Genomic DNA, 24,316 nt, shown 5'->3' on the forward strand with positions numbered 1-24,316 from the left:
CTCTCTTGAGCATCCCTGCTACCTCTCCCCCTCCCTCCTCTCTAGGTCATTACAGAGCACTGAGCCAAGCTTCCTGTGCTATACAACACCTTCCCACTAGCTATGTATTTCACACGTGGTAGCATATATATGCTATCATAATTTCATGCAGCCATGAAATTAAAAGATCCTTGCTCCTTGAAAGAAAAGCTATTACCAACCTAGATAGCATATTGAAAAGCAGAGACATTACTTTGCCAACAAAAGTCCGTCTAGTCAAAGCTATGGTTTTTCCAGTAGTCATGTATGGATGTGAGAGATGGACCATAAAGATAAGCACCAAAGAATTGATGCTTTTGAACTGTGGTGTTGGAGAAGACTCTTGAGAGTTCCTTGGACTGCAAGGAGATCAAACCAGTCAATCCTAAAGGAAATCAATCCTGAATATTCATTGGAAGGATTGATGCTGAAGCTGAAGCTCCAATACTTTGGCCACCTGATGTGAAGAACTGATTCACTGGAAAAGACTCTGATGCTGGGAAAGATTGAAGGCAGGAGGAGAAGGGGATGACAGAGGATGAGGTGATTGGATGGCATCACTGATTTGATAGACATAAGTTTGAGCAAGCTCTAGGAGTTGGTGATGGACAGGGAAGCCTGGCATGCTGCAGTCCATGGGGTTGCAAAGAGTCGGACATGACTGAGCAACTGAACTGAACTGAACAAGCACTTACCAGCCACTTTGTAAATATTAAACCATTAGATTCCTACAATAATAATCCTAGAAGGTAAACATTAATATTACCCCTATTTTATAGGTAAGGAAGCAGAGGTACATAATTTGCCCATGACTCTAGACAGTGAGTAGCAGAACTAGGATTCTAATGTAGATACTGTGATTCCAGAATCCATGTTCATAACCACTATGCAGTGCTATCTCCTGGGTATAAGATGTCCCTTCTAGGTATTTACATATTACTATTTACCTATGCAAACATTTTGGCATATTTTGATTATTTATGCCAAATAATATGCCATTTGATTACTTTGGCATATTGTGATTACCAAATTTTCTAGCCTTTGAGCCCCATAAAGACAATGTCATGTCCTTAATATGTAGTTTTTAAAAATATACAAGTGAAAAAGTAATGACAATATTAACCATAACTGACTGAAATCTATAAGTGTTTACAAGACTGGAGAGGAGAATACATTTGCAATAACTCAAGAAATGGCCTGAATAAAACATAATTTTTTCAGTTCAGGATATTTTAACAGTTCTTCTTGTCAAGCATTCAAAACAGTGATAATTCAATGCATTTCATGAATTTTGTTTAAATACTGATTTAAAAGAAAATGGGGAAATGCAAACACAGATCGAATATAAAATGTATTAAGGTTCTATCACTAAATTTGTGGTCCTTATCTGTTAGAGATACTTAGTGAAGTATTTAGAGGTAAAAATATATGATGTCTGGGATTGCTTTAAAATACTCCAGATGAGTTTATGAGTTACTTGTTCAAAGAGAAAAAATTTTTTACTGAAAAAAAAAATCATAGAGACACATGGTGGCGCTGCAGTATAAGACAAAAACAGTGCTTCTACAACACAGGGCTCCATTATTCATGAGAACAGAGAACATCCAACCCACTGAAAAGAGAGGTATTAAGGCACTTCACCTACAGACTTAGAGGTTTATATAGCGTTCAGAAGTTTCCAACTTAAAAAAAAAAGATCAGAGCCTCAGTTTGCAAAATTAGGGATGAACTAAAAAATTTCCACAAAAGAGGTTTCTTCAAAGAACCATGGAGATCAGAGGGGCACTCGTTCTGCAGAAAAGGCAAGTCCTGATTCTCTTTGTTTTACTGGGATTGTCTCAGGCGCGTCCCGAGTCTGTGCCCTATTCTGTGGCAGAGGAAACAGAAATCGGTTCTTTGGTGGCTAATCTGGCAAGGGATCTGGGGCTTGGTGTGGAGGAGCTCTCTTCACGGGAGGCTCGGGTAGTATGTGATGATAATGAAAAGCATTTGCACCTCGATTTGCTGACGGGGGATTTGCTGATAAATGATAAACTGGACCGGGAAGAGATGTGTGGCTCCACTGAGCCCTGTGTGATGCATTTTCAGATGGTATTGGAAAACCCTTTACAGTTTTTTCAGGCTGAGCTACACATCAAAGATATAAATGATCACTCCCCTACATTTCTTGACAATGAAATAGTTATTAAAATATCAGAAAGTACCACTATTGGAACTACATTCCTAATGGAGAGTGCCCAAGATTTGGATGTAGGAACCAACAGTCTTCAAAACTATACAGTTAGCCCCAATTCTCACTTCTACATTAAAATTCAAGACAGCGACGATGGAAAGATATACCCAGAACTGGTCCTGCACAGAGCGTTAGATCATGAGGAGGAGCCTGAGCTCAGATTAACACTTGTAGCACTGGATGGTGGAAATCCCCCCAGGTCTGGGACAACTTTGGTCCTCATCAAGGTCTTAGACATCAACGACAATGCCCCGGAATTTCTTCAGAGGCTCTATGAGGTGCAGGTCCTGGAAAACGCACCGGTTGGCTCTTGGATTATCACCGTCTCTGCTAAGGATCTGGATGCAGGAAATTATGGGAAAATACTTTATACGTTTTTTCATGCATCAGAAGATATTCGTAAAACATTTGAAATCAATCCAATATCTGGGGAAGTTCATTTGAGATCACAACTGGATTTTGAAGTAGTACAATCCTACACTATAAATATTCAGGCAACAGACGGTGGGGGTCTTTCCGAAGAATGCACTCTTTTGGTGAAAGTAATAGATACAAATGACAATCCGCCAGAAGTGATCATCTCATCAATTACAAAGATAATTCCCGAGAACGCCGCAGAGACGCTTGTGGCTCTTTTTAGTGTCCGAGACCAAGATTCTGGAGAAAATGGAAGGATTATTTGCTCTATCCAAGATGACCTCCCATTTTTCCTGAAACCGACCTTCAAGAACTTTTTCACCGTAGTTTCAGATAAAGCACTGGACAGAGAGGAAAAAGCAGAGTACAACATCACCATCACGGTCACTGACATGGGAACCCCCAGACTGAAAACCGAGCACAACATAACCGTGCTGGTGTCCGACGTCAACGACAACGCCCCCGCCTTCACCCAGACCTCCTACACCCTCTGGGTCCGCGAGAACAACAGCCCCGCCCTGCACATCGGCAGCGTCAGCGCCACAGACACAGACGCGGGCACCAACGCCCAGGTCACCTACTCGCTGCTGCCGACCCCGGACCCGTTCGTGGCCCTCGCCTCCCTCGTGTCCATCAACCCCGACAACGGCCACCTCTTCGCCCTCACGTCCCTGGACTACGAGGCCCTGCGAGCCTTCGAGTTCCGCGTGGGCGCCACCGACCGCGGCTCGCCCGCGCTCAGCAGCCAGGCGCTGGTGCGCGTGCTCGTGGCGGACGCCAACGACAACGCGCCCTTCGTGCTCTACCCGCTGCAGAACGCCTCGGCGCCCTGCACCGAGCTGGTGCCCAGGGCGGCCGAGCCGGGCTACCTGGTGGCCAAGGTGGTGGCGGTGGACGGCGACGCGGGCCAGAACGCCTGGCTGTCGTACCAGCTGCTCAAGGCCACGGAGCCCGGGCTGTTCGGCGTGTGGGCGCACAACGGCGAGGTGCGCACGGCGCGGCTGCTGAGCGAGCGCGACGCGCCCAAGCAGCGGCTGGTGGTGCTGGTCAAGGACAACGGCGAGCCGCCGCTGTCGGCCAGCGTCACGCTGCACGTGCTGCTGGTGGACGGCTTCTCGCAGCCCTACCTGCCGGCCCCGGAAGCGGAAGCGGCGGCCGCTGCGCCGGCCGACCCGCTCACCGTCTACCTGGTGGTGGTCTTGGCGTCGGTGTCGTCGCTCTTCCTCTTCTCGGTGCTGGTGTTCGTGGCGGTGCGGCTGTGCAGGAGGGGCGGGGTGGCCTCGGCGGGTCGCTGCCCGGTTGTCGAGGGCCACTTCCCTGGCCAGCTGGTGGACGTCAGCGGCACGGGGACCCTGTCCCAGAGCTACCAGTACGAGGTGTGTCTGATGGGAGGTCCTGAGACGAATGAATTTAAATTTCTGAAGCCGATTATCCCTAATCTTCCAGTCCAAGACATTGGTAGGCATATAGGGGAAAATGAGAACTTTAGAAATAGCTTTGGACTCAACCTTCAGTAAAATAATTTAAACTTCTGATGTTTTGTTATTCTTGGCAAACTGTAGACCCCCCCCCTTTTTTTTGTAGGCCCCTTTTTGCCAATCTGTAATATATTTTATGTTGGATGGTAGTTGCATGTATTATCATTTCTCATGCCCTCCTCTCAGTTGCTTTAAAAAGCTTTAGTGGCTTTAAAATTAGTGGCTATAATGTCATGGAAAAATAGTTTTCTGATTTTTTTGTCATTTGGTTTAAATGTCATAGTAATGGAGTTATTGCTCATTGTTTGTTGTGATAATGGTGTTATGCAAGACGACATTATTATTTGGAAGTGCAAATTCTAAAGTATTAGGGAATGTCACTATATATATAATTTACTTCTAGATATTTCATCAAAGCATAGATCGATACTTCAAAAATTAAAAGTCCTGTTGACTGGGTGGAAAGTATATTGGATCTTATTGCACTCTTCCCTTTGAAATTTTTCATCAGAAAGGGTAAAAGTGCTACCTGTCCATATTCAGTAGTAGGGTACCTTATTTGTTTTGGTTATTGTTATATCGAGTTTTTCATGAATTTATGACAAAACTGACCACATTGAAAATTAGTGATTTCTTAAGTAATTTTCCTTTTTTCTCATTGTCGTTGATGCTGTTTTGAGGGGAGGAGTTCTGCTATTTTACATTGCTTTGTTTTCTCTCAATATGCCACATTTGCCAGTTTAAATTTGTATTATAGTGTTCATTACATAGCTCGATTGTTTATGTTATCTTAAGTAAATTACTCTTCCATTAGGAGAATAAAGATAAAAACTTCTTAAGAATTAAGATGAAAATTCAAACTGTTAAAGAAATGAACTCGGTTCACTTTTCTCTTAATTTTTAAAAGTAAATATTAAAAATCCTTAATATTTATGCTCTTTCTCAGATGTTCACAAAGGATCGGTCTATATTAATGGCTTATAGATGCCTCATGGTGTTCCAAATCATAATGTCTCCAATCTATAAGTGTACAGTTCAGTGGAGATTTTGGTAACTTAAATGTAGTGTGGATAATAAAGCTACTGTGCATATACATTTCTGTGATTTCTCTTATAAAATTAAATATTATAGACTAGATGATGTAGTAAAATGCAATTTTGCTTGACGTTGTGAAATGGGTAAAACAAATTCCAGTTTTCTTAGGAAACTTTTCTTTGCTTCATGAAGCTTTTGCTGGTCTTATTTTGCATTGCAACAGATACTTACTAGTTGTGAGAATTTATTAACTAGATGTTTAAGCAGTACTGCTGCTGCTAAGTCGCTTCAGTTGTGTCCGACTGTGTGCGACCCCATAGACGGCAGTCCATCAGGCTCCCCCGTCCCTGGGATTCTCCAGGCAAGAACACTGGAGTGGGTTGCCATTTCCTTTTCCAGTGCATGAAAGTGAAAAGTGAAAGTGAAGTTGCTCAGTCATGTCTGACTCTTAGCAACCCCATGGACTGCAGCCTACCAGGCTCTCTGTCCATGGGATTTTCCAGGCGAGAGTACTGGAGTCAGGTGCCATTATACAGTCCTGAAAAAAAAATGTTTGGACCCTCTTTAACTCTCAGAGGCATAAGAAGCAAATCTTACTTTTCTTATGCATAAGAGTAAGAATAGACAAGAACAAAATACTCTACTTGAATAATTCAGAAACAAGCTTGTACACTGCCAGATAGAATGAAATTCAAGGTCAGATCCTTTTATATAGGAAAATTTAGTCATGACCGAAGAGATGTCAAAATTACTGGGGGGAGAGACTGATTACTTTTCCAGTAAAATTGGCTGGAAAATTCACTATATAAAGAAAATATCTAAGTAAAAATCTCTTTACAACCGTACTGTTGGTTTCACTTTCTTAAACAAGGTTTTTGAAGTGCAAACAGGAGGTGGAAGGAGGTTCAGGAGGGAAAATGTGTATAAGTATGGCTGACTCATGATGATGTACGGTAGAAACTAACACAATATTGTAAAGCAATTATCCTTCGATTTAAAAATCATAAATTTTGAAAAGTGCAAACAATAAAGATAAAAACTGACAAACATTACTACCTTAAAACTAGAGGATAGCTCAGATAAACTAGCAGATGGGATGCAGGGAGAAGCTACTTGGAACATTTTAACTCAGAAGGATTAAAATTTAGATTATTCAGATAACTCCTGCAGATCAGCAAAAGTCAGAATATCAAGGGAGCCAATAGAATGTTTTTTAAAGGACAAAAGAGAAAAGTAATTCAAAAGAGGGGAAAGCAAAGTCTGAAAAGAACACGAAGTTACACACAACCTCATTAGTTGATGATATACATGATAAAATAATTTTACACCCATAAATGAGAAATTTGGGTAACATCATATGGAACCATAGATGTATATGCATAGAAAATTGCATATACCCCCATTTTGAGGGAATTGCAATAGTATTTAATCAAATTTAGTATGTATGTAAATTTAGTATTACTAAAAATATAAAAATATACACAGTTTATGATATAGCGTTTCTACTTTGGGGCATATAGCCAGAAAATTCTAACACAGCTTTACAAAGTGATGTGCATAAGAATGTTTATCTTGGGAAAGCAAATAATAGGAGTCTACATATTCATCAGTAAAGCAGTTGATAAATGTGAAACATATTTGTGAAGGAGCACTATGCATTATTCAAAAGGAGTGAACTTACTCTGCCTACAATCCTACAATCTGCAGGAAACCTGGGTTGGATTCCTGAGTCAAGAAGATCCCCTGGAGAAGGGAATGGCAACCCACTCCAGTATGTTTGCCTGAAGAATTCCATGGACAGAGGAGCCTGGTGAGCTATAGTCCGCCAGTGGCAAAGAGTCGGACATGACTGAGAGACTAACATTTCCCTTCACTTTACTATGCAGTGTTGAAAAGGAGTGAACTAGGTGTACAGACAATCACATGGATAAATTCCAAATGCTTTAAAAGGAAGAAAAAAGGAAAAAAGAGACTGAGATTTATAGTACAGTACCAATATATCCATATAATACATAATATCTTATACTTGTAAAAATATACAAATATGTAAACATATTGGAAGAAAAGAAGAAGGAACAGATGTAGGAAAGAAGATGTGTATTTTACATATGGGGTGCAGATGGAAGTGTGAGCTATACCAATATCAATGACAAAAAAAAAACCTATTTATTCAAAGACATTGCTTAAATTGACTGCAGCATCATAGTTGATTTAGTATTGATCAGATCAAGTTGGTTAAAATATATGTACTATTTCTCTATCCTCTCAATAAGATCAATTCTCCACACTCCATGAGAACAAAGTATTTGCTTCTCATTTTGAGACATAACAATAATCCTTGAGATTTTATATTTTTAGTAAGGGTGTTATAGATTATGTACACCAACACTCCTACTGGAAAAAATAGCTTAATAAAACACTAATACATTGTCAGGTCACAGTTAATGTTAAAAGGTAATTCAGAAAGATAAAGCAATACCCAATCAATTTTTTTCCCTGGGATTTGGAATTCTGGGAAATGTGAACCTCTATTTTGATGGGTGTATATGGGGGAGAAAATCAAAGCCTAACATACTGAGAAGCTGATAGAAGACCTTCACTTCAATAAATTCAGATTCCTAAGAACTACCGCCTTTATGATAATAAACTGGAAATTGATGAGCCCTTGTGTACAATTTTAGCCTTGAACTTTATTTTTAACGTTGCACTTAATTTAAGGTGGTAGTTGACAAGTAGTCGTCCCAGATCTTGATAGAACCAAATGGAGACCTTCTATGAAAGAAGGTTTATTCATCTTATGCCTAGAATTATTTATATAAATAATTTTTATATTAACTTGAATATAAAGAAAACTGGATGCACAAGGAAATATGACACCATGAGTGAAACCCAGCAAAACATGGAACAAAAAAATAAACTTGCAAATGGGCTTCCCTGGTGGCTCAGACAGTAAAGAATCTGCCTGCAATGCAGGAGACCAGGGAATCCTCGGGTGGGGAAGATCCCCTAAAGGAGAAAATGGCTACCTACTCCAGTATTCTTGCCTGGAGAATTCCAAAGACAGAGGAAGTCTGGTGGGCTATGGTGCATGGGGCCGCAAAGAGCTGAGCGCCTAACAGTTTCACTTTTCAAATCTGCAAACACTTCAGATGTTTCAGTTTATCAGACACACTCTATAATAAGCTAACAACTTCAATTGAAATAAAATATATAAAATGAATAGGGAACAAGAAACAATAAAATGTGAAAGATTAGGAAAGAATCAAATAGAACTCCTATAATTGAAAAATGTGATACAATTTTAAACTGCATAAAAGGTTTAATAGAAAACTAAATGCAAAAAATAATGCGTGGAGCGAAAGATAGGGCAGAAAATAACTTATCCCACAAGCAGCTCGTAGGGTTAATAAGATAGAAAATATGGGGGAGATGGTTAGAAAAGGATAACAGAGTAAACAAGTTTAACATACTTATCCAGAATTCCAGGAGAGATGAGAAAGACTGGATCAGAGGCAATATTTGAAAAACTAATGACTGGGGGACTTCCCTGGTGGTCCAGTGGTTAAGAATCCACCTTGCAAAGCAGGAGACATAGGTTGTATCCCTGATCTAAGAACTAGGATCCCACATGCTGCTAGAGGGAACTACTGAAGCCTCTGCGCCCTAGAGCTGGTGCTCCTCAACAGGAGAAGCCACCAAAATGGGAAGTCCAAGCACCACAACTAGAGAGTAGCCCCTGCTTGCCGCAATTAGAGAAAGCCTGCATGCAGCAATGAAGACCCTGGTGCAGCCAATAAATCAATCTAAAAAAAAAATAATGGCTGGGAATTCTTCAGAAATAATGAAAACATAAGTGCACAGATTCAAGAGACCCAAATAAGCCTAACAGGATAACAAAAGATAACCATACCTGGAAACATCATAGTGAAATTTGAAAAAAGCAGAATTTTTTTAAAAGAAAAGTAATAGGAAAAAGACTTTTCATCTTTAAACACATGATAGACTGAAAGCTATGTTCCATGTTGACAATTTCTCAACAGTAGCAATGGAAATTTTTAAAAAGTAAACTACCTTCAAAGTGCTAAAAGAAATTAGCAAACCTTCCAGCCTAAATAGTCTTTGCTTGTCATCAAATGAGGGAATCAAGTTAACTGGATGTCAGTTGATTTTAAATTAATCAAGATCATGGGAGAGAAGTGGGGTAAAGCTAGTTTTCAAATACACTTTCTTATAGTTTTCCTCTGTCCCTCCCTTACTACAGTCCTAAGTCCAGGAGTTTGAATTACTCTCTATCTTCATCTCAAGTGACATCCAATTCTTCCCTAGTCTAGTAGATCTATATGACTATGACCACTTCTAAAGAGAGTAGTCTTTTTGAGCTGCATCTCTAAAATCACAAATTCAAACATCTCTTAATTTACAACTTACATTATTGCTCTAAGGGCTTCAGTCACCATTCAGATCAATAAGTCCCAAATTTTCTCTGCAGCCCAAACCTCCTTCCTCACTTTATATAATGTAAGATCATTTATATAATAATTTATATGGATGCTCTATGGACACCTCAAACTCAACATGTTTTACATCAAAATTTTCCCTTCATCAAAACTAAATGTTTTCTCTAGATCTATACGTATGCCTTCTGGTCTTCCTGTGTTCACTCTATCAGTTAACAGAACTAACACTCACCCAGTTCCCTAAGCCTGAACAAAAAAGTACATTTACTTTTACTCATTCTTATTCTACTCTGTTTAATCACCACATACTGTATATTTTATCTTTATTATCCTAATACAACTCTATAACTGCATTTGTAGATGAGAGCAATATCACCTAACTGTATTAATGCAACAACTACTAATCTGTCCCTTGCCTTTAGTCTTATTCCTCTGTGATTTATCATCAACTCTGAAACAAGATGATCTTTTAAAAAATAAAACTGGGTCATGTCACTTTTCTATTTACAACCTTTCAATAATCTCACATTTCTATTTATGTAGAGTCCAAATACCTTGGCATGTGTTACAAAATTATTTGTTGATCTTTCCAATCTCACCATTTCTCTCTTCTTGCTCTGTGGCTCAGCCATACTGATCCTATTTCAGTTCTTCCAAAACACTTCTTTCATTTTGGATCTGTATGGCCATGTTTTTAGTTTTTTTGGAAATTTTAGCCCATGTCCAATTTTTATTTGGATTACTCATACTCATTTTTCATGTATCAAACCAGAATTTACTTTTTCCAGAAAAGTCTTTCCTGTATTCCAAATTTTGGTTAGGTGACCCTCATCTATGCTCTTATACAAGCATGAACTTTTTGCTTATCATGGTATTCATTATACTCTATTTTAAATGTGTGATCACTTTTCTGCCTCCATCTTTCAGGACAGAAACTATGTCTGTTTCCCATTCTACCCCAACACTAATCACCATGCCTAGCACAAAGTATATGCTCAATAAATATTTGCCAAACAAATTAATGAATGGAGGAATAAAATATGTAGAATTATGTCTCTGAAAGGCTTGGGTGTACAAAACAGAATTCAGTTCCACAACTAAACTGGGCTCCAGTTCGTTCAACTTTTTTAAAATGTTGACAGAAACTGGACATATCTTACGTTATTCAATACTGATGAGCATTTACTTTCTACTGCTGCCAGGTAGGTCACTTATGGAGTATTCCTAAATAAACTACCATTTACCCAGCCAGTATTGTCCAGCCTCCCCTGAACAACTGTTTTCATATACCAGGTTCAGTTTCCAGTGCATGCCTTTATCCTTATCATTTTTTTGAAGTGTATTTGCCGATACCTAGAGAAGACTAAGTTCTCTGGTTCCATTTCCAATTTTCCTTGGAAACTCTTGTTCACTAAGTCAATTACATAAAAGAGTCCTCTTAACTATTTTTAGTTGTTTTATATATTGTCTTCAGAGGGAGCATAATTTATCTGAGCTTGGGATGATATCTTAAATACGCTTTTTATATCCACCACAGCTCTAGAAATTGTAGTCTATTGTGTTAAAGACGTAAAAGTAACATCATCACATACCACAAAGAAAAAACTCAGGAAAGAAATATAGAAAAAATATAGGAATGCAGGAGAAAATACCTTTTGCATCATCAACAAACAGGATAAACTAATATTTTGTCTCAAACTTAACTATATTTAAAATCTGAGAATCTGCAGAGTCGCGTGGTGGCGCTGCAGGATAACATTGGGAAATATTTGTACCATCAGACGCTCTGGTTTCCGTGAACCTTTGGAACTGGGAGTGCCGGAGAACCAGTGATTAAAAGAGACTTTCAAGAGAAAGCTAGGGAGCCAGAAACTCCTTTGCCACAAAACTGCAAGTCTTCAGGCTCCCAAAGGTTCATGCTGATAGATGAGAGAAGCTGTTTGAGATTGCATTGAAATATTTCCGCAGAAAGGCACTGGACTAGGGAGCCATGGAGCTAGGAAAAGGAAACCCTCAGCAGATAAGGCAAGTGCTGCTTTTCTTTGTTTTCCTGGGAGGGTCTTTGGTGTGTTCAGAGACCTGGCGGTATTCTGTAGCAGAGGAAACGGAGATCGGCTCCTTTATAGGCAATATGGTGAAAGACATAGGTTTGGGTGTGGAAGACCTGGCTGCACGAGGGGCGAGAGTCATCTTTGACGATTATAAACCACACTTGCGGTTGGATCTGCAGACTGGCAACTTGCTCTTAAATGAGCAACCGGACCGGGAGGCACTTTGCGATCTTACCGAGCCATGTATATTGCATTTTCAGGTATTACTTGAAAATCCTTTGCAATTTTTTCGGGCTGAGCTTTGGGTTGAAGACATAAATGATCACACTCCCACGTTCACAAACAAACATATACTTCTGAAAATCTCAGAAAGCACTGCTCCAGGAACCTCGTTCCAAATGGATAGCGCTCAGGACTTAGATGTAGGAAAGAATGGTGTCCAAAACTACACGTTAAATCCCAATCTTCATTTCCACCTTAAACTGCAAGACAGCGAGGACGGTAGAAAATACCCAGAGCTGTTACTGGACCAACCTCTGGATCGAGAAAAGGAGCCTGAGCTTAGATTAACGCTTACAGCCCTGGATGGAGGGTCTCCGGCGAGGTCTGGAACTGCACTGGTGCGTGTGTTGGTCTTAGATATCAATGACAATGCCCCACAGTTTGAGAGGTCCGTCTATGAGGTTCCGATACCAGAAAACAGCCCTCTGGACTTCTTGTTCGTCAGGGTGTCTGCTACAGATTTAGATGCAGGAATAAATGGAGAACTATCTTACTCATTTTCCCACGTTTCCAGAGACATACGGAAGACATTTGAAATCCATCCAATTTTTGGTGAAGTCCGTTTAAAAGCGTTTCTGGATTTCGAATTAGTTCAGTCTTACACAATAAATATTCAGGCCATTGACGGTGGGGGCCTTTCAGGAAAATCAGTAATTTTAGTTAGTGTTGTAGATGTAAATGACAACCCGCCAGAAGTAGTCGTAACATCTCTTACCAGTCCCATACCAGAAAATTCATCGCCTGAAATGGTGGTCGCTGTTTTTAGCCTCAGAGACCAAGACTCTGGAGACAACGGGAGGATGGTTTGCTCAATTCAGAACAACCTTCCATTTCTCTTGAAGCCTAATTTCAAGAATTTCTACACCTTGGAAACAGAGAGCCCACTGGACAGAGAGAGTAAAGCAGAGTACATCATAACCATCACGGTCACTGACATGGGAACTCCCAGACTGAAAACCGAGCACAACATAACCGTGCTGGTGTCCGACGTCAACGACAACGCCCCCGCCTTCACCCAGACCTCCTACACCCTCTGGGTCCGCGAGAACAACAGCCCCGCCCTGCACATCGGCAGCGTCAGCGCCACAGACACAGACGCGGGCGCCAATGCCCAGGTCACCTACTCGCTGCTGCCGCCGCCCGACCCGCTCGTGCCCCTCGCCTCCCTCGTGTCCATCAACCCCGACAACGGCCACCTCTTCGCCCTCACGTCCCTGGACTACGAGGCCCTGCGAGCCTTCGAGTTCCGCGTGGGCGCCTCCGACCACGGCTCGCCCGCGCTCAGCAGCCAGGCGCTGGTGCGCGTGCTCGTGGCGGACGCCAACGACAACGCGCCCTTCGTGCTCTACCCGCTGCAGAACGCCTCGGCGCCCTGCACCGAGCTGGTGCCCAGGGCGGCCGAGCCGGGCTACCTGGTGACCAAGGTGGTGGCGGTGGACGGCGACGCGGGCCAGAACGCCTGGCTGTCGTACCAGCTGCTCAAGGCCACGGAGCCTGGGCTGTTCGGCGTGTGGGCGCACAACGGCGAGGTGCGCACGGCGCGGCTGCTGAGCGAGCGCGACGCGCCCAAGCAGCGGCTGGTGGTGCTGGTCAAGGACAACGGCGAGCCGCCGCTGTCGGCCAGCGTCACGCTGCACGTGCTGCTGGTGGACGGCTTCTCGCAGCCCTACCTGCCGGCCCCGGAAGCGGAAGCGGCGGCCGCGGCGCCGGCCGACCCGCTCACCGTCTACCTGGTGGTGGCCTTGGCGTCGGTGTCGTCGCTCTTCCTCTTCTCGGTGCTGGTGTTCGTGGCGGTGCGGCTGTGCAGGAGGGGCGGGGCGGCCTCGGCGGGTCGCTGCCCGGTGGTCGAGGGCCACTTCCCTGGCCAGCTGGTGGACGTCAGCGGCACGGGGACCCTGTCCCAGAGCTACCAGTACGAAGTGTGTCTGACTGGAGGAACTGGGACCAGAGAGTTCAAGGTTCTAAAGTCTGTTGCCTCCAATCATCGGGGGTCCATGATTAATGTAGAAGAAAACTCAGACTTTCTAAATGGTTTTGGATTCAATTAGGAATTTATTAGTTTATTGGAGTAGGAAATTTTTTCAAAATACACTGTTTCCATTTGCTTTTAGATTCATATAGAATTTTTTTTTGCTGATTTCATTTTCCTAGTTAAGGTTAGCAATTTTTCTTGAGTATATAGTCATATATATGCTCTTTATTCTATTTTGATGGAAAGATCATTCAACTTCATTACTGCAAAGTCACAAACATTTGTTCAATTTTTCAACTTTTTGTCATCAAACACTATTGATTTGAAGATGACCCAAGACGCATTCTGTTTGATTGTTGTTCAGAAACCGCTTCCTAATTTTTTGATACTGTGGTTTCTTGGGAGATGAGCATCATAAAATATAATGAATTATTATATCTTCTATTGAATCATATTATGCCTACCTGTCTTAAATTTTTTAATGGAGAAATGTCTGCAAAATGCATGTTTTTGTTTCACAATTGTATTAAATGGAAAAGACTACAATTTCTCCTATACTTAGACTTTTGCTCTCTTTACATCAACCTTCTGTATATATGAATGTTACTGAAATATTATTTCAAAATATTTAAATAATAGGTCCTTTTGTAGTGTCTATCTATCCCACCCTACCTTTTTCAGAAAACTTCTCTCTTCAGTAATAGTATATTGTTGCAACCATGTTTATTTTATATGACTTATCTCCCTCTGTGATTTCAGATAATCAGACAAAGTGGTAGACATTACTGATACAAGCTTGACCAATCTCATTTTCTCTGCTTTAAAAAATGGCTTTATAAACTAGTATAAAATAGCCCATTACTTAACAAGAAAACTATATCATGATGGCTAAATACTTGAAAACAGCACCGAAATTCAATCTACTTAGATAAGTGAAAAGTGAAAGTGAAGTCACCCAGTCGTGTCCGACTCTTTGTGACCCCATGGACTGTAGCCTACCAGGTTCCTCCATCCATGGGATTTTCCAGGCAAGAATACTGGAGTGGGTTGCCATTAAAGGAGATGCCTAAAGAGTAACCTTGTTGTGGATTTTCTGATCTCTTTCAAGTAAGATTTCTCTATTGAGTTTTTGGAAACAAATATGCTATATTTTAATAAATTTCCCTCTAAATAAGATAGGCAAATTGTTTTTTCCCCTTGTCAAAAGCACTTTTAGGTAGTCTTGCATGGTTTGGACCTTACTATTGGTTTGAGATGTTAAAAAATAATGGTTTTCATATTAATGTACTATTTAGGATCAAAGATTGTAGAATATTAGTAGTCTTTGAGGGTCTATAAAGAATTGGTGGATATTTCCAAACTGAATGGTATTTGGAGTGTTTAACAGAAGTTAGAAATTCCTAGAAAAATTCTTTCTTACCTAGTAGAATAATAGGTCCCACAGTAGAATTTTCTGCAACCCTATGGACTGTAGCCCACCAGGTTCCTCTGTCTATGGGATTTTCCAGGCAAGAATACTAGAGTGGGTTGCCATGCCCTTCTCCAAGGGATCTTCCCAATCCAGGGATCGAACCTGCATCTCTTCTGTCTCCTGCATTGGCAAGCAGGCTCTTTACCACTAGTGCCACCTGGGAAGAAGCCCATTATGACATTAATTATATTCAAAAACACTGACAATGTAAAATATGTTCTTAAAAGATGTACAACTTATTTGTAGATTCACTAGAGCTTTGCTATTATGTTCTTTCTTTATTATAATATATTCCTTTACTTATAGGAACCAAGGCATTTTGCTATTTAATGAAAAAACATTTTATGCCATTCTGAATTATTTCAAATTACTATTCATATGAGCATAGAAAAAAAGCCATTTGAGAACATGCTGCCTTGTTTATACAGCTCCTATAATGAAGAAGGATGTCAGCAAAGCTGGCGGCTTCTATATTAGGAGGAAAATCCATCCACCAGAATTTTAAAATTAATTGTGACTTATTCATTGATCTAGTCAACAAATACTCGTTGAGCATCTACAGGAATGCTCTGCCAGTAACTATTCTCAATGTTAGTGAGTGTAAAGGTGAACAAAACAAAGTTCTCAAACTCAATGATGTCACAAAAAAGAAACTATGTACATACCTGCTTTATAAGACAATGACCAATGCTAGGGAAAAAGAGAAGGGTAAGAGAGATGGGAAGTGCCCTCATATGCATTTTCGCATACTTTGTAAAGTTTCATAAAATCCTAATGCTCTGACCTTATGTATAATAGGTATTATAAACTGGACTTAAATGGTAGCTTTTTCCTTTATGTGATTCAAACAATGGAAACCACAATTCTGGCACATAGGGTACACAGAATTTTAAAGCATGTATAGAGGAATTTCTTCTGTTTCGTGGAGAGACTTTTAATAAATCACATGGGCTTTTATTGTTATTTTTACAAGACGAATATGACTGATCATCATTAAGTGTCCTTTCACTTCTAAGTTCTCTTCAAAGCACCTCACCTAGACAGCAGATTCTAGAAGGTAGGGACAATGTCTGGATTGTTTATTGATGTATTTCAGAACCTAGTACATATATATCAATCATATTTACTTGAATGATGTATGAATAATTATGATTGCCTGGTTTTCTGATTATATACTCTTCCCCAAAACATTTTCAAGCTTCTAATAGCCTTTTAGATTATTTTATAGAGAGAATACAATTGTAGCAATTATTTTCGAAGACAACGCATGGTGGCGCTCCAGGCTAAGGCGTCGAAAAAATATGCCCAGGAAATGCTACCAATTTTACATCAGCTCTCCAGCGGAAGCGAAAAGACTGTAATGTAAGCAAAGCTCACAAGTCTCCAGAAAATGCTACTCACAGACATTTCCGGACAGGTTACCAACTGGGAGAACCATCACATTCTCAGTCACATCGCTCCCTAAAATAGAGCTGGCCTTGATCCTGGAAAGGCATTTGTGGAAGTAAAGATGGAGGCTGGAGGGGAGCGTTTTCATCAACAAAGGCAAGTCCTGATTCTCTTTCTTTTGCTGGGAGTGACTTTGGCAGGCTGGGAATCCCGTCGCTATTCCGTGATGGAGGAAACAGAGAGCGGCTCGTTTGTGGCCAACCTTGTCAAGGACTTGGGGCTCGGAGTGGGGGAGCTAGCTGCGCGGGAAGCCCGGGTGGTCTCCGAGGATAACGAACCCCGGTTGCAGCTCGATCTGCAGACTGGGAAGTTGACATTAAATGAGAAACTGGACCGGGAGGAGATGTGCGGCCCTACAGATCCATGTGTAATGCATTTTCAAGTGTTACTGAAAAAACCATTGGGAGTATTTCGAGCTGAGCTACTGGTGAGAGACATAAACGATCATGCTCCTGAGTTTCCTGAAAGAGAAATGACTTTGAAAATCCCAGAGAACAGCCCTCCTGGGACAGTGTTTCCTCTGAAAAAAGCTCAGGATTTGGACGTGGGCAACAACAACATCCAAAACTACAGTATCAGTCCCAATTCTTATTTCCATGTTTCCTCCCGCAATCGGGGGGATGGTAGGAAATACCCAGAGCTGGTGCTGGACCGAGAGCTTGATCGGGAGAAGCAGGCCTTGCTCAGATTAACCCTCACAGCGCTGGATGGCGGCTCTCCGCCTCGATCTGGTACCACCCAGGTCAGAATCTTGGTCTTGGATATCAATGACAACGCCCCTGAGTTTGCGCAGGCCCACTACCAGGTGCAGGTCCTGGAGAACAGCCCCGTAGGCGCCCTCGTTGTCAAAGTTTCTGCTAGAGATTTAGACATTGGGACAAATGGAGAGGTATCATATTCCCTTTTTTATAGTTCTCAGGAGATAAGCCCAACTTTTGAGCTAAACAGCCTTTCGGGAGAAGTTCGCCTAATTAAAAAACTCGATTTTGAGACAGTATCCTCATATGATCTGGATATAGATGCATTTGATGGCGGGGGACTTTCTGGAAAATGCTCTGTCTCCATTGAGGTGGTGGATGTTAATGATAATGCCCCAGAACTAACTATTTCATCACTTACCAGCCCCATTCCTGAAAACTCCCCTGAGACTGAAGTGGCCCTGTTTAGGATTCGAGATCGAGACTCAGGGGACAACGGAAAGATGACTTGCTCCATCCAGGATGATCTCCCCTTTATTCTGAAACCATCTGAAGAGAATTTCTACACGCTGGTAACAAATGGGGCGCTAGACAGAGAAAGCAAAGCTGAGTATAATGTCACCATTACTGTCACCGACTTGGGGACACCGAGGTTGAAAACGGAGCACAACATAACCGTGCTGGTGTCCGACGTCAACGACAACGCCCCCGCCTTCACCCAGACCTCCTACACCCTCTGGGTCCGCGAGAACAACAGCCCCGCCCTGCACATCAGCAGCGTCAGCGCCACAGACACAGACGCGGGCGCCAATGCCCAGGTCACCTACTCGCTGCTGCCGCCCCCCGACCCGCTCGTGCCCCTCGCCTCCCTCGTGTCCATCAACCCCGACAACGGCCACCTCTTCGCCCTCACGTCCCTGGACTACGAGGCCCTGCGAGCCTTCGAGTTCCGCGTGGGCGCCTCCGACCACGGCTCGCCCGCGCTCAGCAGCCAGGCGCTGGTGCGCGTGCTCGTGGCGGACGCCAACGACAACGCGCCCTTCGTGCTCTACCCGCTGCAGAACGCCTCGACGCCCTGCACCGAGCTGGTGCCCAGGGCGGCCGAGCCGGGCTACCTGGTGACCAAGGTGGTGGCGGTGGACGGCGACGCGGGCCAGAACGCCTGGCTGTCGTACCAGCTGCTCAAGGCCACGGAGCCCGGGCTGTTCGGCGTGTGGGCGCACAACGGCGAGGTGCGCACGGCGCGGCTGCTGAGCGAGCGCGACGCGCCCAAGCAGCGGCTGGTGGTGCTGGTCAAGGACAACGGCGAGCCGCCGCTGTCGGCCAGCGTCACGCTGCACGTGCTGCTGGTGGACGGCTTCTCGCAGCCCTACCTGCCGGCCCCGGAAGCGGAAGCGGCGGCCGCGGCGCCGGCCGACCCGCTCACCGTCTACCTGGTGGTGGCCTTGGCGTCGGTGTCGTCGCTCTTCCTCTTCTCGGTGCTGGTGTTCGTGGCGGTGCGGCTGTGCAGGAGGGGCGGGGCGGCCTCGGCGGGCCGCTGCCCGGTGGCCGAGGGCCACTTCCCGGGCCACCTGGTGGACGTCAGCGGCACGGGGACCCTGTCCCAGAGCTACCAGTACGAGGTGTGTCTGACTGGAGGTACTGGGACAAATGAGTTCAAATTCTTGAAGCCTGTCTTACCCAGTATTCTAGAATCAAACTTTGAAAGGAAATCAGAAGGAAGTCCAACCTTCCAGAATCGTTTAGGCATCTGAAACTTCTCCAACTGCGTACATTAGTTTTATCTCGTACACCTTTCCCTTTTTTAAAAGTGAAAGTGAAGTCGCTCAGTCGTGTCCGTCTCTTTGAGATCCCATGGACTGTAACCTACCAGGCTCCTCCGTCCATAGGATTCTCCAGGCAAGAGTACTGGTGTGGGTTGCCATTTCCTTCTCCAAGGGATCTTCCCGACCCAGGGATCGAACCGGGTCTCCCGCATTCCAGGCAGACGCTTTAACCGCTGAGCCACCAGGGAAGCCCCTTCCCTTTTTTAACCTGGTAGTAATAATTCTACTTGTCTTTCTTCTTTTCAAAGTTTTTCATAGTAATGCTAATCTTCGTTTTGTTGGCCTGTTTGCCCTATAATTAGTTTTCCAATTATTGTTAGTAAAATTTTATATCAGGGAAGTTCATACTACTGGTTAAATTTTTAGTATTTATTTCTAAATGATAATATGAAAGCCTCTCAGAATAAAAGTAATTCTAACTTTAAAAAGTTCTTTTCTCACTGTATATAACACTATGTAAAAACGTCTGACTCATTTTATCATATTTCATTTTTTTATTACTGGAAGGTTTTAAGTTTTTGTTATTTACACAACTATGACTTTTCTATAACGCCTCTTCTGTTTGGAATGGTATTAATTTATATTTGTGTGCTGTGCTGTGTGCTGTACTAAGTCGCTTCAGTCATGTTCCACTCGTCGTGACCCTATGGACTATACCTGCCAGGTTCTTCTGTTACTTATGTCCAATTTTTTCCAAGCTCTGTTTGGATTTTTGTTTTATCAGTAGATAGCCACATGTATAACTTCCTATTTATTTCAAAATCACTCTTGTAATCATTGGACTTTCACTTTAAAATACATGTTATCTCATGAAGGTATATCTTTTTCATCTATTCTGTTCTAATTTAATGTTGAAGACTTTTAAGTTCTTCCTTATATCTAACTGAAGTCATGATCCTGTTAAGAGTTTAATGATACCCACAATGACTAATGAGTTCTCTTTTTTAAAAAAAATTATTCTTAACTAGAGGATAATTGGAGAAGGCAATGGCACCCCAATCCAGTACTCTTGCCTGGAAAATCCCATGGACAGAGGAGCCTGGTAGGCTGCAGTCCATGAGGTCACTAAGAGTCGGACACTACTGAGCAACTTCACTTTGACTTTTCACTTTCATGCATTGGAGAAGGAAATGGCAACCCACTCCAGTATTCTTGCCTGGAGAATCCCAGGGACGGGGGAGCCTAGTGGGCTGCCGTCTATGGGGTCGCACAGAGTCGGACGCAACTGAAGCGACAGCAGCAGCAGCAGCAGACATAACCAAGCAATACATTGCCTGCCGCTGTCCCCTACTATTACAAACAAATTCTCAAGTGAGCTCTAAATTCTGCCCCTAGAGGAGCTATTGACACAGCATTCCAGTATCTGTTTGCCTTTGGATGATGACATTGTTCTGGTCAATAGGTAATTTGAAAGGAAATACATTGTAGAATTAACATTACTTAAGCAAATAAAACTTAGTAAAGATATGTTGGTGAGGGAGTTGAATGATTTGAAGAAATAATCAACTCTGTTGTCAGGACGACTCTATCTCCAGGAACCTGGTGTGGTTGGCAGAGTAATGGCCCCCTAAAGACATCCACATCCTAATCCCTGGAACCCGTAAATGTGCTGTGTTGTATTGCAATAGGAAATTAAGGTTCAGAGGTATTAAGGTTGGTAATCATTCTTAAAATACGGAGAATATCCTAGACGATTTGGATGGGCCTGATTTAATCAGTTGAAAGGCCTTAAAAGCAGCTTTGAGTCTTCCTTGAGATGAAGAAATTCCAACTGTGGGCAGCAGCTTCAGTTGATGCCCCAGATTTCCAGCCTTTCCTTTCTAATTGCCTCCTCTACAGATTTTGCATATTGCTTAGCCAGCTCACCCAATCAAATAAGTCACTTCCTTACAATAAATCTCTTAACATGTATCTCCTGCTGCTTGTTTCTCTGACTGAATCCTGACTGATACAGATTTTGGTTCCTGGAAGTAGAGTGCTGCTGTAACAAATAACTAAAAACATGGAAACTGGCTTGGAATTGAGTAACAAGCATAGGCTGGAAGAATTGTGAAGAGCATGATGGAAAAGTCTTAGATTGCTTTGGACAGACTGTTAGTTGAAATACAAATGTTAATAACTCTGCTAGCAAAGATTCAGAAGGAAGTAAGTTGAGAAAGGAAGTAAGTTGAGGAAGTATGGTTGAGAAAACATATACTGCCATGTAGAATACCTAAATCAAAACCTTAGGAGACTTGGTAGTAATATGGATGTTAAAGTCACTAATGATGAGGACTCAGAAAGAAATGAGGAAAATGTTTTTGGAAACTGGAGGAAAGGGAATCCTTGCTACATAGGGGCTGAAAACAGGTGCATTGTATCCTGCAGTGGAAATGTGAGAGAAAAAAGACTTGTAAGCAATGAACTTGGATATTTAGCTGAGATTTCCAGGCATAGGTTGAAAGTGCAGCCTCGTTTCTTCTTGCTGCTTATAGTAAAATGTGAGAAGGATAAAATAGATTGAGGGAAGGACTGTTAAGCAAAAAGGAACCAGAATTTGATGATCTGAGAAATTCTCAGCCTATTCAGATTGTAAAAGATGCTAAAATTAGGAAAGAAAGCCAAGGATGTCACAGGTGTACACTATTTGTATTGGGCATACACACTGAGACAATACTATAATGAGATGAGGTCTTTGAGAACCCTACATATATTTCTTATATGGGATGTCTATAAATCTTTGGGGACCAGAGAGTGGACTATGATAGGGAGAATAATGGCCTCACAAAGTATCTATGTCCTAATCTCTGGATATCTTGTTATGTGGTAAAGGGGAATTTAAATTGCAGATGGAATTAAGGTTGATAATCAGCTGACCTTATAATAAGATTACTCTAAATTATCCAAGTGGGCTTAGAACCACAAGAACCTTTAATAAGTGCAAGTGGGAAGCAGAAAAGTATCAGAGTGATATTATGTGAAAAACTCTGAACCAGCTATTACTGAATTTGAAGATAGAAAGGAGCCACCAGTGAGAGAATGCAGATAGCCTCTAGAAGCTAGAAAGACAAGAAAATGTATTCTCCCTTGCTTCCAGAAAGGAATATAATTCTACCTTAACTTTAGCCCAGTTTAACTTCAGACTTCCAGAACAGTAAAATAATAAATTTGTGTCATACTTTGTTAATAGTAGCTATAGAACATGAATACAAATGGCTATCGAGAGCTATTTCCAAGCCTATTTTTCTTTGCCTTCCCCTACTTCAGGCCAGAATATTCATATTCCCATAATCTCTTGCAGATAGGAATGTCATATCACTCCATTATTGCTAATGATATAAAAGTGTAATTGGGAATTGGGCTTAAGGGAAATATTTTTGAAAGGGATAATCTGCTGTGGCATAGTCCTTAGGATTTTGCCCGTTTTCCTTTTTCTTCATTGGCATTGGTATTGAGGAGTAAACTTTGAGTTGAAGCAGCCAACTTGCAACCATGAGATGAATACCATAGAACAGAGGTTATATATACCAAGTATGGTAAGATGGAAAGCCCCTGAATTTCTTACAGCATTGTCAAGTTACCACAACATCTCTATGCTACCTCCTCCAGGCTTTATGTTACACTTGATAAATAAACTCTTATGTGATTAAACAATTGTAGTCAGGTTTTCTGTTGATTATAGACAAATGCATTCCACACTGACATACCTCTTCTCTCCTTCTCATGAGTAAGGTTGACTCACACAGTTGTCTGATTAGGTCCTAGGTTGTCTGTTTAAGATATATGACATGCTTGTCAAAAAAAATACTTTTATCTTCCCTTAGGTGTTATCAAGGGACAGTACTCTTGAGTTTCCATGGCTGACTTTGTATCTTTATTCAGTCATCTCTCAATCTAATAAAAACATACACAAATAATTGAACTTCCAAAGGAATTTTCCTGGCTGGTAGCAAGCCTAAAAATTGAGTTTTGGAAAACAGAATGAGAAAGTGACCTGATAAATGCCAGCTATACTTTTAAATCTGCATCAGTGGTGTCTTCACAAGATGACTAGAAGTTTATTTATGAAGCAAACCAGATTTGTTTAAGGTTTGTTTATGAAACAAACCATTTGTTTCCCTCTCAGGCATGGAAGTGGCACAGCCAAAAATTTTATTTAGTAAAATAAATTGACTACATATGAGTCTTGAAAATCTTCATAAGCATATCAGCGATCTATATGTCCTGGTAGAATATGCTTGATGAAAGGATCAGAAATTCCTGACAACCTTTTCAATATACAGAGATGTGTGTTTTCAGGCTTCAAGGTGTCAGCAGCCACTACTCTTTTCCCATCTTACTTTACAAGTACTTTATTGGTAAAGTGTAGAATTTAAAGGCATCTCCAAAGGCTTCCTGCTTACATCTTTTTTGACTGATCTGGAATACCTTGAAAAGAGTGTTACTTCCAGTTTATCAGCATTATCATGAAAAATCAATAAAAATATATCATTATACATGATGGAATTACCTCACAAAGTTTTAGAATTCCTTAGCTTCACCCAGTGGAGAAGGCAATGGCACCCTACTCCAGCACTCTTGCCTGGAAAATCCCATGGACAGAGGAGCCTGGTAGGCTGCAGTCCATGGTGTCGCTAAGAGTTGGACACAACTGAGCGACTTCACTTTCACTTTTCACTTTCATGCATTGGAGAAGGAAATGGCAACCCACTCCAGTGTTCTTGCCTGGAGAATCCCAGGGACAGGGGAGCCTGGTGGGCTGCCGTCTATGGGGTCGCGCAGAGTCGGACATGACTGAAGCGACTTAGCAGCAACAGCAGCAGCAGCTTCACCCAGAGTGTTTGTGTATTTGTCTGTGCTTGTATATGTGTGCATTTGTGTGTGTATGTGTGTGGCAGGGGTGAGGGGAGTAGCTTTAGCAGATAGTACAGATACTCTGCATTCAGAGAT

The 24,316-nt window shown here is 42.1% G+C and overlaps 3 protein-coding genes across 3 annotated transcripts; all 3 read left to right on the forward strand.

The window, feature by feature from the left end:
- The first annotated feature begins 578 nt into the window (after window positions 1-578).
- Window positions 579-5,223, forward strand: LOC129633926 (protocadherin beta-14-like). The gene has a single exon (XM_055555894.1). The coding sequence runs from the start codon at window positions 1,786-1,788 to the stop codon at window positions 4,183-4,185; it is 2,400 nt and encodes a 799-aa protein (XP_055411869.1). The 5' UTR covers window positions 579-1,785; the 3' UTR covers window positions 4,186-5,223.
- Window positions 5,224-11,420: 6,197 nt separating this feature from the next.
- Window positions 11,421-14,491, forward strand: LOC129633944 (protocadherin beta-18-like). The gene has a single exon (XM_055555900.1). The coding sequence runs from the start codon at window positions 11,629-11,631 to the stop codon at window positions 14,017-14,019; it is 2,391 nt and encodes a 796-aa protein (XP_055411875.1). The 5' UTR covers window positions 11,421-11,628; the 3' UTR covers window positions 14,020-14,491.
- A 709-nt stretch (window positions 14,492-15,200) lies between these two features.
- PCDHB15 (protocadherin beta 15) lies at window positions 15,201-23,022 on the forward strand. Its single transcript, XM_055555897.1, has one exon. The coding sequence runs from the start codon at window positions 16,925-16,927 to the stop codon at window positions 19,313-19,315; it is 2,391 nt and encodes a 796-aa protein (XP_055411872.1). The 5' UTR covers window positions 15,201-16,924; the 3' UTR covers window positions 19,316-23,022.
- The last annotated feature ends 1,294 nt before the right edge of the window (window positions 23,023-24,316 follow it).

This window comes from Bubalus kerabau, chromosome 1, assembly GCF_029407905.1.
Source record: "Bubalus kerabau isolate K-KA32 ecotype Philippines breed swamp buffalo chromosome 1, PCC_UOA_SB_1v2, whole genome shotgun sequence".
Taxonomy (NCBI): Eukaryota; Metazoa; Chordata; class Mammalia; order Artiodactyla; family Bovidae; genus Bubalus; species Bubalus kerabau.